General features: G+C 32.0%; 1 protein-coding gene across 3 annotated transcripts; it reads left to right on the top strand.

Moving 5' to 3' along the window:
- Positions 1 to 3541: 3541 nt before the first annotated feature.
- LOC101515008 (uncharacterized) lies at positions 3542 to 12300 on the top strand. Of its 3 annotated transcripts, none has more exons than XM_012714854.3 (15): positions 3542 to 3701; positions 4760 to 4871; positions 5212 to 5339; positions 5437 to 5590; positions 5750 to 5859; positions 6063 to 6146; positions 6230 to 6278; positions 6727 to 6818; positions 7315 to 7447; positions 7611 to 7675; positions 8458 to 8705; positions 8787 to 9731; positions 10641 to 10742; positions 10869 to 11788; positions 11987 to 12300. In XM_012714854.3, the coding sequence occupies exons 2-14, from the start codon at positions 4779 to 4781 to the stop codon at positions 11369 to 11371; spliced, it is 2706 nt and encodes a 901-aa protein (XP_012570308.1). In that variant the 5' UTR covers positions 3542 to 3701; positions 4760 to 4778; the 3' UTR covers positions 11372 to 11788; positions 11987 to 12300. The 3 variants fall into 3 exon arrangements, with proteins under 3 accessions (XP_012570308.1, XP_004497457.1, XP_027188941.1); XM_004497400.4 differs by having other exon boundaries at positions 7605 to 7675; XM_027333140.2 differs by lacking the exon at positions 3542 to 3701 and adding an exon at positions 4295 to 4313 and having other exon boundaries at positions 7605 to 7675.
- Positions 12301 to 13259: the final 959 nt, after the last annotated feature.

The raw sequence follows: 13259 nt of genomic DNA, 5'->3' as shown, positions 1-13259 counted from the left end.
CCTGCTTCAGTGGTCATTGAGTTCAGTAGCCATGTCATGACTAAGCTGTTCTCTAGCTTCCACTTTGGGTAATCGGGGTCCTTCTTCTCTGGCTCTTTAGCATCACCAGAGATGTAATCTTCCTTCCCTTTTCCCTGAAGGAAGATCCGGATAGATCTTGCCCATTGGGTGTAGTTTTGGCCATTTAGTTTGTAGCCAGTGATGGGTATAGTGGTGTTTTCGGTCAGACTGGTAACTGTGGAAGTTCCAGCTGCCATTTTAGGGTTTGGGTTTATGACTGAACTGCTCTCTTCAGCCATGGAATAATGGTTTTTTTTTTTACTTGGACCAGATTTGCTCTGACACCATGTGAATTATTGAGGAAATGATCTTTCCATTTCTTGAATCAAAATGGTTACAAATTCTGGTTTAAATACAGCATTACCTAGTCTAATGAATAGATCAGAATTAAATAGAAGGGATTAACTGTACAAGGTCCCTTGATATTCCCTACAGCTGTCCTATATAATATAATAAATTAATTACAGAATAATCAGTAATAAATGACTTATCCTCAGCCACAGTTTGGAATTCAACAGTTACTTATAATTTCGCTAGTTTTTCCATACAACATTAGCTACATTTTTTAATTTATGTAAAAATTACCAAAGTGACATATAATTTAGGACATAATAGTATAAATTATCTTATGCTTTCACTATTCGATTATAAATAACACGGAATTACCAATTTACTCCGATCCAAAATTTCAAATTTCCACTTTAAGTATTAGTTAGCTGCAATATGATAATCACTCCAAAAAATGGTTCTTCTAGAAACTATTATGTGTATATATGTTATACATTATAATTACTAGGTACTAGGTATTTCCGTGTATTCTTATAGAGGACATTATTATGACGAAAATACAATAGACGATAAAAAATAGGCTTAATTGCAATTTTGATTCTCCTATTTTAGTCGAATCGCAAAAGTAGTCCCTTATTTTATTTCTCTTCAGTTTTGGTCCATTTAATAGAATTTTGATAAAAAACTTGATGAAGTTTCATTTTTTTTGCGTTTATTTAAGTCACACCATGCCTCAAGATCTCGCAGTGCAACAATTGTACCTGAAATCTAGGATTATAAATGGTGTGGTGCGACTTAAAAAAAATGAAACTTCATCAAATTTTGGACCAAAATTCTGTTTGGAGATCAAAACTAAAAAGAAATAAAATCAGAAGACTACATTTGCGATTCAACTAAAATAAAAGGACAAAAACTGCACTTAAACCTAAAAAATAACAACATAAACAAAACAATTTAGTTTTGGCATTCAACAAACCGAAGCTAGGATTTAATGAGGCACTAGATAATAAGTGTTTTTGTAAAAGTATAAGAGGGATAAATTGGTAATTTAGAATTAAATAAATTTTATTCCATTCTATACAATTCAAATTGGAGGGGAGAGAGAAGAAAGAGTAAAGACAAATGTGGAAGTGATTTAATGCCACTAAATTTTTCGTAGTGTTGGAACAATAAAACCCACGAAAGGGTAACGATGTAATTATCTTAGAACGTAAAATGTTAAGATGAGAAAAAATATATAATTATCTTATTATCTTAAATTAAATAAAAAGTTGAAAAATAAATTGTGCCAAAGATATAATATCGAGTAACAAATAAAAATATTCAATTAAACTAATAAATAATATATTAAAAATTAAACAATGCAACATTTTATTATAATAAATAAATATAGTTAAAAAGATAATTAAAATATAAGTATTCATTTGACAAAAAAATATATAAGTGTTAAGATTTATATATTTGATTGAGTTTCATTCCATAAAAGCAATATGATATTTGATTGGAGTATTTTTTGATAAATTGTTTTTTTAATAAATTGTACCAATGGTTTTCTCAAACAGATATATAAAAATATTTAATCTAAATTTAATTTTTTGAGAATGAAAAAATTTAATGTAAAAAAGAGATCAATTTGATGAGTCCTACCACTTTTTTATATATATATTTTTTTATTTTTTATATCTATTTATATTTTACAAGAGAGAGAATTAAAAATATTGAAATCTATTATATATTATTTTTAAAATACTTAACGCCACTAGATTTTTCGTAACGTTTGGGCAACGAAACCTACGAGAGGGTAAGATGTAGTTATCTTAAAATGTAAAAAGCTAAGATGAGAAAAAAAAAGATAAAAGATAAATTAGTACTTTAAATTAAATTAAGGAATTATAAAATAAATAATGTTAAAAATATGTTATCGAGTAAAAAGTAAAAATATTAAATTAAACTAATAAATAATATATTAAAGATTAAATAATACAATATTTTATTATAATAAATATAGTTAAAAAAGCAATTAAAATATACGTATTGATTTGAAAAAAAATGTATAAGTATACATATTTACAGGTTCGGTCAAGTTTCGCTTCATAAAAATAATATCATATTTGTTCGGAGTATTTTTTAATCAAATTCAATTTTATGTAAATTTTAATTTTTAAAAGTGAAGAAATTTAATGTAATAAAGAGATAAATTTAATGGATTGTAACACTTTTTTTTTATATCTATTCATATTTTAGATATTTTGTATGTGAATAAAGTTAAATACATTGATTATTGATTATATAGATATACTTTTATTATTTTATTTTTAATATTATATGTGAGTTTAAATTATTACAGATAAAATTAATAAATAAATATCATTTAAAATATTTGATGAATGTTTTAAGAATTAGTATGAGAAACATATTGTTGCAGAGATTGATATAATTTCAAATGATTAAAAGTTTTCAATTGAATAATTATTGTCGAAATCGAAATGAAAAATTAACGATACAAATACAATGTAATTTAAAGAATCTAAAAGGAAATTAAATTAAACTTAAAATATTATAAATATATGTTTGACTTTAATTTAACCAGTAATCAACATAAATAAAAATTTATTTATAGAAATAAAATTAAAATTAGTTAAGAGTGAATATTTTTTAATCCAAGGATATGTTTGTTATTTTAAAAATAATAACATTTCTCTCTTATTTCAATCCAACTAAATAAATAATAGTGTAAAATACATATTTTTTTTCTCTTTTATTTCTTTTTACAACTAAACATATCCACAACCAAATGTTAAATTTATTCTCCCTTTTAAATAAAGTAAAAATAAAAATAATATCTAAAAAATCAACATACCTTATTTTAAATAAGATCAAATACATTAATTTTTCAATTTTTAAAGTGAAAAGAGTATTAGTCTGGTAAATAAGGATTTAGATTAGGTGCAGTGTGAGTATACAAACGCAAAGGTTGGATCAAAATTTAACGGTCTAAATATAAAAATAATTTATAATTTTTATAATAAAAAAGTGAACTTAAAATCTGAATGTTGATAGAATGACTGCTATCACGTGAGTGCATATTTCATTACCCAAATCATAAAAAATAGGTTAAATGATTAGTTTAAGCAAACAACAGTATATTAGTACAAAATTTGCAAGCGATAAAGGTGAAAAGCCTTTATAACACGGGATTTTCACGTACACAATACAAATACAATACATGTTTTCTGTCTCTCGTTATCGTTCTCTTCTTTCTATCTATCGGATTCTATCCTTCTCTCACTCACTCCCTCACTCACTTCACTCACACATTCCTCTGCCTCTGCTCTCTCTTCCTTCTTCTCACTGTAAGCTCATCCTATAAACCCTAACCATCGTTCATCCTCTTTTCGTCTCTCCATTTTTCTCTTTACTTACATCTCACTTTTTTTCTTCACTTAGGGTTAGCCTTTTTCGATTTTCGATTGTACTGCATTTTGTACTTTATGGTTATTTTAGCTTCAAATTAATAAACCACAATGTAATCTATGTTTTTATGTTTTCCGTGATTTTAACCTGCGAATATTATCAATGATTATTACTCTTCGTTCGCTGAACTCCATTTTTCTGTTTATTGTAAAACGTTATCCGAGTAAATAGTACGTGAATTTCTGTTAGGGTTTTTGTTTCTTTACTATTTTTAATCGATTGTTGAGCTACATTAGTTGATATTTTTTTGCAAATATTTGGCTGTTGTTGCTGTCATTTTTACTGGTTTGAAAAAAGAAGAAGGATGTACTTAACGAAAAGAAACGAACGTAGTACTTGTGGTTGTTCTTATTCGGTGGCCAAATATTAACGTGTAGTGCTTTTTAACAGTGTTTCACTTGTAATGGTGCATTCTGAGTAGATGTGTCATTTGTGGATGGATTTGTTGCCAGCAAGGTGGTGGTATCTAGTGGAGTTTTTAGCTCGTGATAGTTAAGCATGTTAATATTTTACTTATTGTCTCTTTATGTAACTATTTTTTTTTGTATTTGGGGTCGTTGGTGGTCATTTTATGTTGATGAGTTGTTGGTTTAATGGCTGCGTGGTCACACACCTTATAGTAAATGGGTTTTCCGCATCTCCTGGATCAACTTTGAACCCTAAGTACTCAAAATTGTAACGAGAAAGTGTATTTAAGAAAGCGGGGATTACGCTAGACAATCACTAGTGGCATTTTAACCTTTTGGTTTTAGACAATTTGGTTTTCCTTTTTAGATTCTTCATTCTTTTTTGTAAATCCTCTTATTTTGTGATTGGATACTTTATTCTAAATCTTTAATTGCGCTTACGATGAAAGTCATACTAACACCAACTAGTGATATCTTGAGATTTTTTCTTTCTAGCGGTTTATTTAATATTTCATTAATTTCTTGTCCAGCTGAATATCGTGGACAACAATGGGTGACAAAGGAGGAAAATCATGTCCGATATGCACCGAGGAGATGGACTTGACTGATCAGCAGCTGAAGCCATGCAAATGTGGCTATGAGGTTCATGCTTTTTTATTTACCAAATAAATATGGATTTATTTTCGTGAAATTCTTCTGTTTTCTTACTTGTGCTTCCTACTTTATTGTTGAACACTCTGATTTGATGCTTGTTCAAATGAATATGCATTATCCACCTTCCTATCTTTCTTGTGAAAATCAAAAGTTGGAATCCAAACTGTGCAGTGTATTTGGCATTTCACTAAAGACATATTATGAGTTATTGTAGAAAACTATTTTTGTTTATAACGATTTTAAAACTTGTTTATTAAATCTTTGCTTAAAAACAAGAAAAGCAAAACAGCTCAATATTTGTTAATTCTCATACATTCCCTTTTCACAGATCTGTGTATGGTGCTGGCATCATATAATGGAAATGGCTCAGAAAGATGAAACTGAGGGTCGTTGTCCTGCCTGCCGTTCACCTTATGACAAAGAACGCATAGTGGCAATGGCAGCTAACTGTCGAAGGTTGTTTGAGTTATGGCTGAAATTTCTAATTGTCATATTAAATGTTATTATTAAGCTATTGTTAGGTAATACCTATACACTTTCCTTGCTTTAGCAGATTGGTTGCCGAAATGAATTCCAAGCATAGAAAGAAGATACAGAAGTTAAAGCCTAAATCATCAGAAGGAAGGAAACATCTTACTGATGTTAGAGTCATTCAGCGCAACCTTGTGTACATAATTGGACTGCCTCTTAATCTTGCAGATGAAGATGTAAGTTCTTCAATGCTGTTCTGTCTCTAACTGTTGCTAGATGCAACTACGTGGAGCATAAAAGGCATAGTCCATATTAGTTTATGTGTACCCTAAATTGTAAATCATCTTAACCACGTTTCCCCTCAATTGATAACCTCTATGTTTGGATTATACCAGCTACTTCAGCGTAGGGAGTACTTTGGAAGGTATGGAAAGGTTTTGAAAGTTTCAATATCTCGTACAGCAACAGGCATTATTCAACATTCTGCAAACAATAGCTGTTGTGTGTAAGTTATTATTGATGTCTCTAAACCAATCACCATAGTGTTGTTGATGTATAAAATTATAATATTTTTTTGTTTATTTAATAATTATCTTTTCTTATGTGTTGAGTGGAGTATTGGATGCTCATGTTACTTTTGAAGGTTGAAAATTCGAATTTGTTCCTGTTGCTGTTTTGTATTTGTTGAATTAAATTTCTTATCTTTAGGTATATAACTTACTCAAAAGAATCTGAAGCAGTTCGATGTATTCAATCCGTTCATTTTTTTGTATTAGAAGGTAGATCATTGAGGTACGGATATTCCATTTTGATTGGGTTGTGACTTGTGAGGCTTTCATGGTCTTGTTATGATGGGTGGTTATTTTTATTTGCAGGGCTTGTTTTGGAACCACAAAGTATTGCCATGCATGGCTAAGAAATGTGGTAATATAGACACTCTAAGCTGAATTTATGAATGTTTTATTACACATAACTACAGCTTTGTACTTCTATGTTAGAAACTGAATCAAAACATCCTAAAATGGGTAAATCTACTGTACTATTCCTCAATTCTGGTACAAGTAGGCAGCAGTACCGGAATAGTAGATTTACAAGAGCGTTAAGGACTAAGACTGAAAAGATAACACTGGGTATTTGAGAAACCCGTCACTCTCCCCTAATGACTTGTAGTAGTACTCATTTTCTGCCTTTATATTCCTTTTTATTTCATCGCATAAATAACTCGGTGGACATTGGATGTTTCTCACGCAATCTGCTACATTAATTATTCAATTCTCCCTGATTTCCTGTCTGCTGTTTCCTAAATTCCTAATATAGAGCTTAGTAATAGGTGGTTTCCTGACATACTATATAAATTGTCTTGCTGGTCCAGCCTTGCAACAATAGAGAATGCTTATATCTACATGATCATGGTTCTCACGAAGATAGCTTTACCAAAGATGAATTAGTATTGGCATTTGCAAGGTATGATTAGTTCTAAACTCATGTACACCATCTCTCCTTTTGAACTTTTGAATTTTCTGTTTTGCTTATATAAGCCTTAGCTGGTCGTCTTTTAAGCATATTGTGTATTCATTTGGGATTTCAAATTGCTTACACATCAATGTCTTTTTGCTTTTTTGGCGCTGGACCCACTGCTGGTTGATTGCTTTCAGTTTTCATGTAGTAAAAAAACCTACATATTAATTAAATATCAAATCAGATGGGCAATATTTTGCATAACCTAGTCATTTAGGTTTTTTGATAATTTCCATTAATATGTCAAAGAGATACTGGGTATGTTCTGGTTCGATCACGTTTTTATATTCCTCCCATATGATCTCTTTTTATTTGTTTTGGATTGAATTCCCCTCGTTGCTAGTTAGACTTACTCTTATTTTTTTACTATCTGTTTTCTGTTGTTTATGCTTGAGAATTATGTTGTTGATAATATTTGTGTTTTGTATTTTGGATGTTAAAGGAGTAGAGTCCTACAGATCATTGGTGCTACAAATAATTTAAATCGTCCTTCAGGGAGTGTCTTACCTCCACCACCAGATGATCCTAGGCACATGCCATCAGCCACCAAAGTAGTGTCCAAAAGTCCTTTAGATGTAAGTTTTAATAAACACCACTTTTGTGGCAAACTTGTTTATTATGGGTGATATGATACTTTAACTTTCAACTGTTTTGTTAGTTTTTAGGCAATGAACTAATGAACTCACATCTTTTTATTAAACTCACTTGTCTGTTATCAACTTGCTAATTAAGAACCAGATTAAAGGATCCTGTTCAAGCATTGGAGCTGCCAATTCAACAGCACTTCCAGCAGCAAACTCTTGGTAATTAGTTTATCAATGTGTGGTACTCTTGCATTAATTTTTTTCACTGTTGTTAAATGGCGGCTATGACATTTTACATGGCGCGGGCACAGCCTCTACACTGAAAAGTTGCTGAAATCATCGCAAAAGAGAAAATAAAGATGAGTAAAACAGAACCAAAACCAGTTTAAAACCCTTTTTGTCATTTAACTCCCTATGAATGTTTCTACTATCTCTCACTTGCAAGTCTCCGTCATCTCTCATCCTTGCATCTCTGTCATTTCTCATTTGCCCATCTCCGGTGAACATGCATCTTTAATGAACGGCCCATCTCCAATGGCTTCAGATTTCTAAACTAAATCTTGCATGTGCAAGCTGTGTTTTTCTTCCTCCATTTCTGCTCTGTATTCCCCTGTTTTCTAAATTTTTTCTATTTCTTCCTCTCTCTATCTCTTTGTTTTGTGTATTTATGAGTTGAAAAAATTCTGCTCTAGTGCTCTGCGAGCATAATATTAATCCTGTGTCAATTTTTTAATTTTCTACTTTACCACTTTGTCTTCCTTGTTTAGCTGTACTCTTTTTTTCCTTTGATTTATTTTGTTAAATTTTATTCTACAGCCTTTTTATAAAAAAGAAATTCAGTGTAATATTTTTTGTCATAGCTACAGGCTTCTACCATATGCTGCAAGACCCCCAGCCATATTTATATGGCAGTGTGGCTAGCCGCCATGAACTAGCATAATCCACCAATAGCATTATTTTTTTGCAGTGTGAATGCTGACTTTTTTGGTATTTTGTACCAGGGTTAGGTGTGTGTCTGGCAGTCTTCCACAGGATACTAGTTCCTCGAGTTCTAGTAATCTGGCCAATAGAAAGATTGAAGCATCTAATGATCCCCTAGCCCTTACGCCAGGTGTTGCTTGCACTGAAAAGTCTATTCTTGATACAATAAAATCAGGGGAAGATGAGAGTAGCTCTGATGTGCATTCCAATAGTGTGTTTTTACCTTCAGAGTTGAACAAACATCACAGTGGCGGGAATTCTCAAACATGTGAGTCAAATGTTATCAATGAGGTTACTGTGAAGAAACTTTCTGGCATTATATTGTCTAATTGTGTAACATCTTCAACAGCTTCTGTGGGCATTGATCAAGAGATGGTTGTACCTTCTGCGAGAACAAGCTTCCTGGAGATCTCCAGACCACATGATTTCAATATTAACAGGGCAATTTCCAATCGAGATGTGCATGGCTTATGTTCAGGGTTATCATCTGTCAGCATCAACAGTCATCTTGAAGGTTCAGATTTCACTCGTGGTTCAGACAGAATACTTTCTACTCATAACTCGATCAATTCCTCTTTAGGGAACCATGTGCATCAAGATAATGAGTATTGTAAAGATCAATCAACCACACCAGCTTTTTGGGAAGATATAATTGTGGATGATATACTAAATAAAGATTATGAACAACAGAAATTCAGCAAAGGTATTAATAATTTAGCATCTGGGTTCCATTCACCTTGCTTTCCTCAGAATCTAAACCAATCAAGTCATCAACCGAAGCAGCAAAATCAAATTTGTAACCAGAATCATTTGGGGAAACCTTCTGAATCTTTCACTGAACCATTGGGGGCAGGATTCGAGAAGCTTGCGGAGAGTGAGGATACTGATACAGATGTTGATAACAAGGTTTCTTCAGACATAGGAGAAAACAACATTATATCTAACATTTTGTCTTTGGAACTAGATGCATGGGAAGATTCACTAGTTAAATTGTTGGGTGAAAGTGATGAACCATACACATCCTTTAATGCACCTGCTTTGCGGAAAATTCAAGACAAGAATCAGTCCAGATTTTCATTTGCCAGACAGGATGATTCCTTGAATGAGGCATCTGATTTGCAGCAATCATTCGAAATTACTGGACATAATCCTAAATGTAATTCTGTTTCTGGTGGTTTAAATGGAAACAGAGATATGTTTGCCGGGAAACACCCACATACTTTCCCATCAAGCAATTCTGTGCTATCTGATAAATTTGATGGAAGTCCGTCTTTGGTGCCCTCTAAATTTTCCAGTGAGTGCTTATCAGTAACTTAGTACTTCATCTTTTTGAGTGTGCAGGATTGAGTTTCCTTCTATTCAGGTCTTCACTGATGTCATATTTGCTTCTACTTTATTGAGTTTCTATGCATAACTCTTGATGATATGTTCTTGTTTAGTGTTCTAGTTTCCTTGTCCAGCTTGACATTCCAATTCACCGTGGCATCCTAATTTTGGGTTTAACACTAATTTAGTGCTTCTAATCCCCACAGGTGCTATCATATATTGTTGTTCATAGTTATTTGCTTGTGAATGGAAGTAGGATGGTGTATTTTTCTTCTGCAGTTCTGCTTTATTTTATTTTACTTTTTGCTGTTGTTAATCCTGTGTATATACTATGTATGTCCTTTTTGGAGTTAGTTATTTGGTCTTTGATTGTAATCAGACGACAATGTTGCAGTCAGAGAAAAGTGTTGGCAAGAACTTTAACTACTGTGATTGTGAATTAAGGAGCTGTACACTTAAAAACTCACCAATTAAGGACCTCACACAGGGATAACTTATTAAAAACAAAGCTATAATATAAAGAAATTTGGATGATTTTATCAATTGGAAAAGATTTTTTCGCCATTAACATGATATTAATTATTTTCTATATAATGTTTGATATTTTTGTCTTTCAATGTTTTTTATTAATAAAGGTATATTTAATAAAGCTGAGGTTCTTAGTTGTTAATAATAGAAGTATTGCTCCTTGGTGTATCATGAAATGTTTTTGGCTAAATTTGAAATAATATTTCTCTCCTGTATGTGACATTTCAGGTCTCCTTCTCCCTTTATGAAATGAAATATTTTAATGCCTTTTAACGCAGTATTCTTAACTGTTGTTAGTTGTACTAAGTTTTGATTAAACTGATATTTTCCCTCGTTGTCTTTTTATCAGTGGCAAAAGCTCATGCTTCAAGCCCACCTGGATTTGCAATGTCCGGCAGATTACCTCCTGGGTTTTCACGTGGGAGAGTGGAACATGGTTGTAATAGTCCTGGTATAACTCTTTCTTCATGGTTCAACAATGACTCCACTTATTTTGACTTTTTCCCTTGTATTTCTGTTTCTTAACTAAAACTTGTACTTCTTATAGAGAAATTTCTTATGAATATTTTTTTCCCAGTTGAACATTTGCATCTGCAGTATGCTCCTCCATCTGTAAATATCGGCAGGATAGGAGGTGTTGAATTCAGAAATCCTATGGTATTGGATCCTAGTAAGGGCATAGTAGAAGAAAGGATGAATAGTGCACCTTTTAACGTGAGGCAGACTTTAATTCCTCAATATAGTCCTAATGAAGATGATGCTAGGCTTAAGCTGTTAGTACAACAATCCGCAGCTTCTCAGAATTTTAGACTTACAGATCATATTGGAAATAGGTTTTCCCATCAAAGTGATGCTTATAGAACTTCTTCGAGGTTTCTTGATCAGTTTCAGTCTAACACACCATTTTCTGAACAATTGCATTCTCAACAGTTCAGTAGTAATATTCCCATATCAAATAACCAGTGGGGAAGTTGGAATGATTCCAAGTATTTCAGTGGCCTGTCTATGTCTGAAGTATTGAATAATGAAATAGGGGGATTTAACAATTTCTTGCCTAGTTATGAGAATATCAAATTTTAAGTATCTGAATTGACTGATCAAGTAATGTTCATGGTAGTGATTGCGTCTCAACTCTCAACTATAATTCAATTTCCCTTTAATGCACTAATAGGCTCTCAGATGGAAGTACGTGGATCAAACCTGTCTCGTTTTTTAAAGATTCGAATATTTGGCTGAAGGTGTTTTACTACAGCAGTCTGGCTGTACTGTGAGACATGTTTCGAATCTGTTTTGGAATTTGAGTGCCCTCAATTCCTTATAACAATTCTGCCATCAAATGGTCAATTGTTATCCTCAACTGCTCTTTTTTTGCTTAGCTTCACTGCAAAGCACTGGAATCTGGGTCTCTGCATTATGGTCGGCAGATGCAACTGGTAAATGGTGTCAACTTTCTCTCTGGGATAAATGACTGGAGAACTAACCTTGGCTGTTATTATGGTGAGTTTTAAGTTGGTAATTTGACTATCATTTATTTGCAATGTGCTAATATACATAGCTGGTTGAAGCCATCACTTGTAAAATCCACTCTACTTTTCCATTTGAAATCAATGCCCTGTGATTGCTCCGTGATTATACATTAAAATTTTCCTTTTATATGACCAGTTTCAGATATAACTTGTTCTTTACTCCATGCAGGTAAACTGGGTTCCAATCAATTTGTCATCAAACGATGGAAACTACAATAGGGAGCTATAAGCCTTAATGAATGGGAAATTCATGCTAAGAATGGTGAGATAGGTCATCCAGATTTGACGTACTCTTCTTACCTGAAATTGTTTGTTCAGAATCTTAAACTTGGAATTCCCTGTTATTCACTGATTATAGTGTATGCATCAAATATAACTTTAATACTATGTAGTATGTATAAATTTGGTTTTGGTTTTACAGAAGTACCAAAATTTTGATAGTAGAGTATAATTTACATCTACTTGAGAAGATTTCCGTTGATATTTGACTCATGTCAAACGACTTGCATCAAATCTCAGGCACTCAAATTTATCCATCTTTTTTACTGCTAATAACCCAATAAAACAAATTTAAAAGGGTCTTATTCGTCAAAGCTTAGCATTTAGTCTTTTTGCTAGTAACCCAAAAATATCAGATCTATTAAATATTCGTCGATAAGTGGCAGGCAAGCTGCCATTAATTTTCTCGTAGTGCGATAATTATTGCACTAAATCTATCTATAGGACACTGTTAACGAAGATGTGCATGCAGAAAATAGTGGCAGCGCTATATTGATGAGAACAGGAATCTTTTTAATTTAACAAAAAACCGATAATGCTAAGTCCTACAAATGAAACAGAGCTTTATATCTGTAACATCCCCTTACCGTTATTGCTAATATTAGTTGTGATTTTTCCGGATGCAGCCTCATTTCCAGTATCAATTGAGTTAGGTTATATAACTAGAGAAATTTCCATTCCAACCTAGTTGCAAAAACCGCATTTCCAGATTGTTCAGTAGTCCAGCTCAATGGTGGATCTTTACGTTGACTAGGGTGGGCGGGTCGATCCCCAACATTTAATATATATACCAAGTAAAAATAATTTCAGAAGTTGGTTTATTTCATTTTGTTAAAGTAATAAAAAAATTATTGTAATCATCATTCTAGAACTTGTTAAATATATATTAATTAGAGGGTATTAAAAAAATTATAATATTTAATATAATCAAATTAATAAAATTTTATTTATATTTAGGACAATAAAATATTTTTGTTGTTGTTATTTATATTTGAGATTGAATAGGATATATAATACTATAATTAAATATACATTAATTAGATGGTATAATAAATTAAAAGGGTCTTATTCGTCAAAGCTTAGCATTTAGTCTTTTTGCTAGTAACCCAAAAATATCAGATCTATTAAATATTCGTCGATAAGTGGCAGGCAAGCTGCCATTA

Source organism: Cicer arietinum, chromosome 4 (genome assembly GCF_000331145.2).
Source record: "Cicer arietinum cultivar CDC Frontier isolate Library 1 chromosome 4, Cicar.CDCFrontier_v2.0, whole genome shotgun sequence".
Classification (NCBI taxonomy): domain Eukaryota; kingdom Viridiplantae; phylum Streptophyta; class Magnoliopsida; order Fabales; family Fabaceae; genus Cicer; species Cicer arietinum.
This window is presented reverse-complemented; position numbering and strand designations above follow the sequence as displayed.

What these genes read in the sequence shown, in the direction of transcription:
- LOC101515008 (XM_004497400.4), top strand. Translation starts at nt 4,779, where the DNA reads ATGGGTGACAAAGGAGGAAAATCATGTCCGATATGCACCGAGGAGATG. An exon ending in TTAGAAGGTAGATCATTGAG is followed by an intron (nt 6,147 to 6,229) that starts GTACGGATATTC and finishes TTTTATTTGCAG; the next exon opens with GGCTTGTTTTGGAACCACAA. An exon ending in ACATGGTTGTAATAGTCCTG is followed by an intron (nt 10,743 to 10,868) that starts GTATAACTCTTT and finishes TTTTTTTCCCAG; the next exon opens with TTGAACATTTGCATCTGCAG.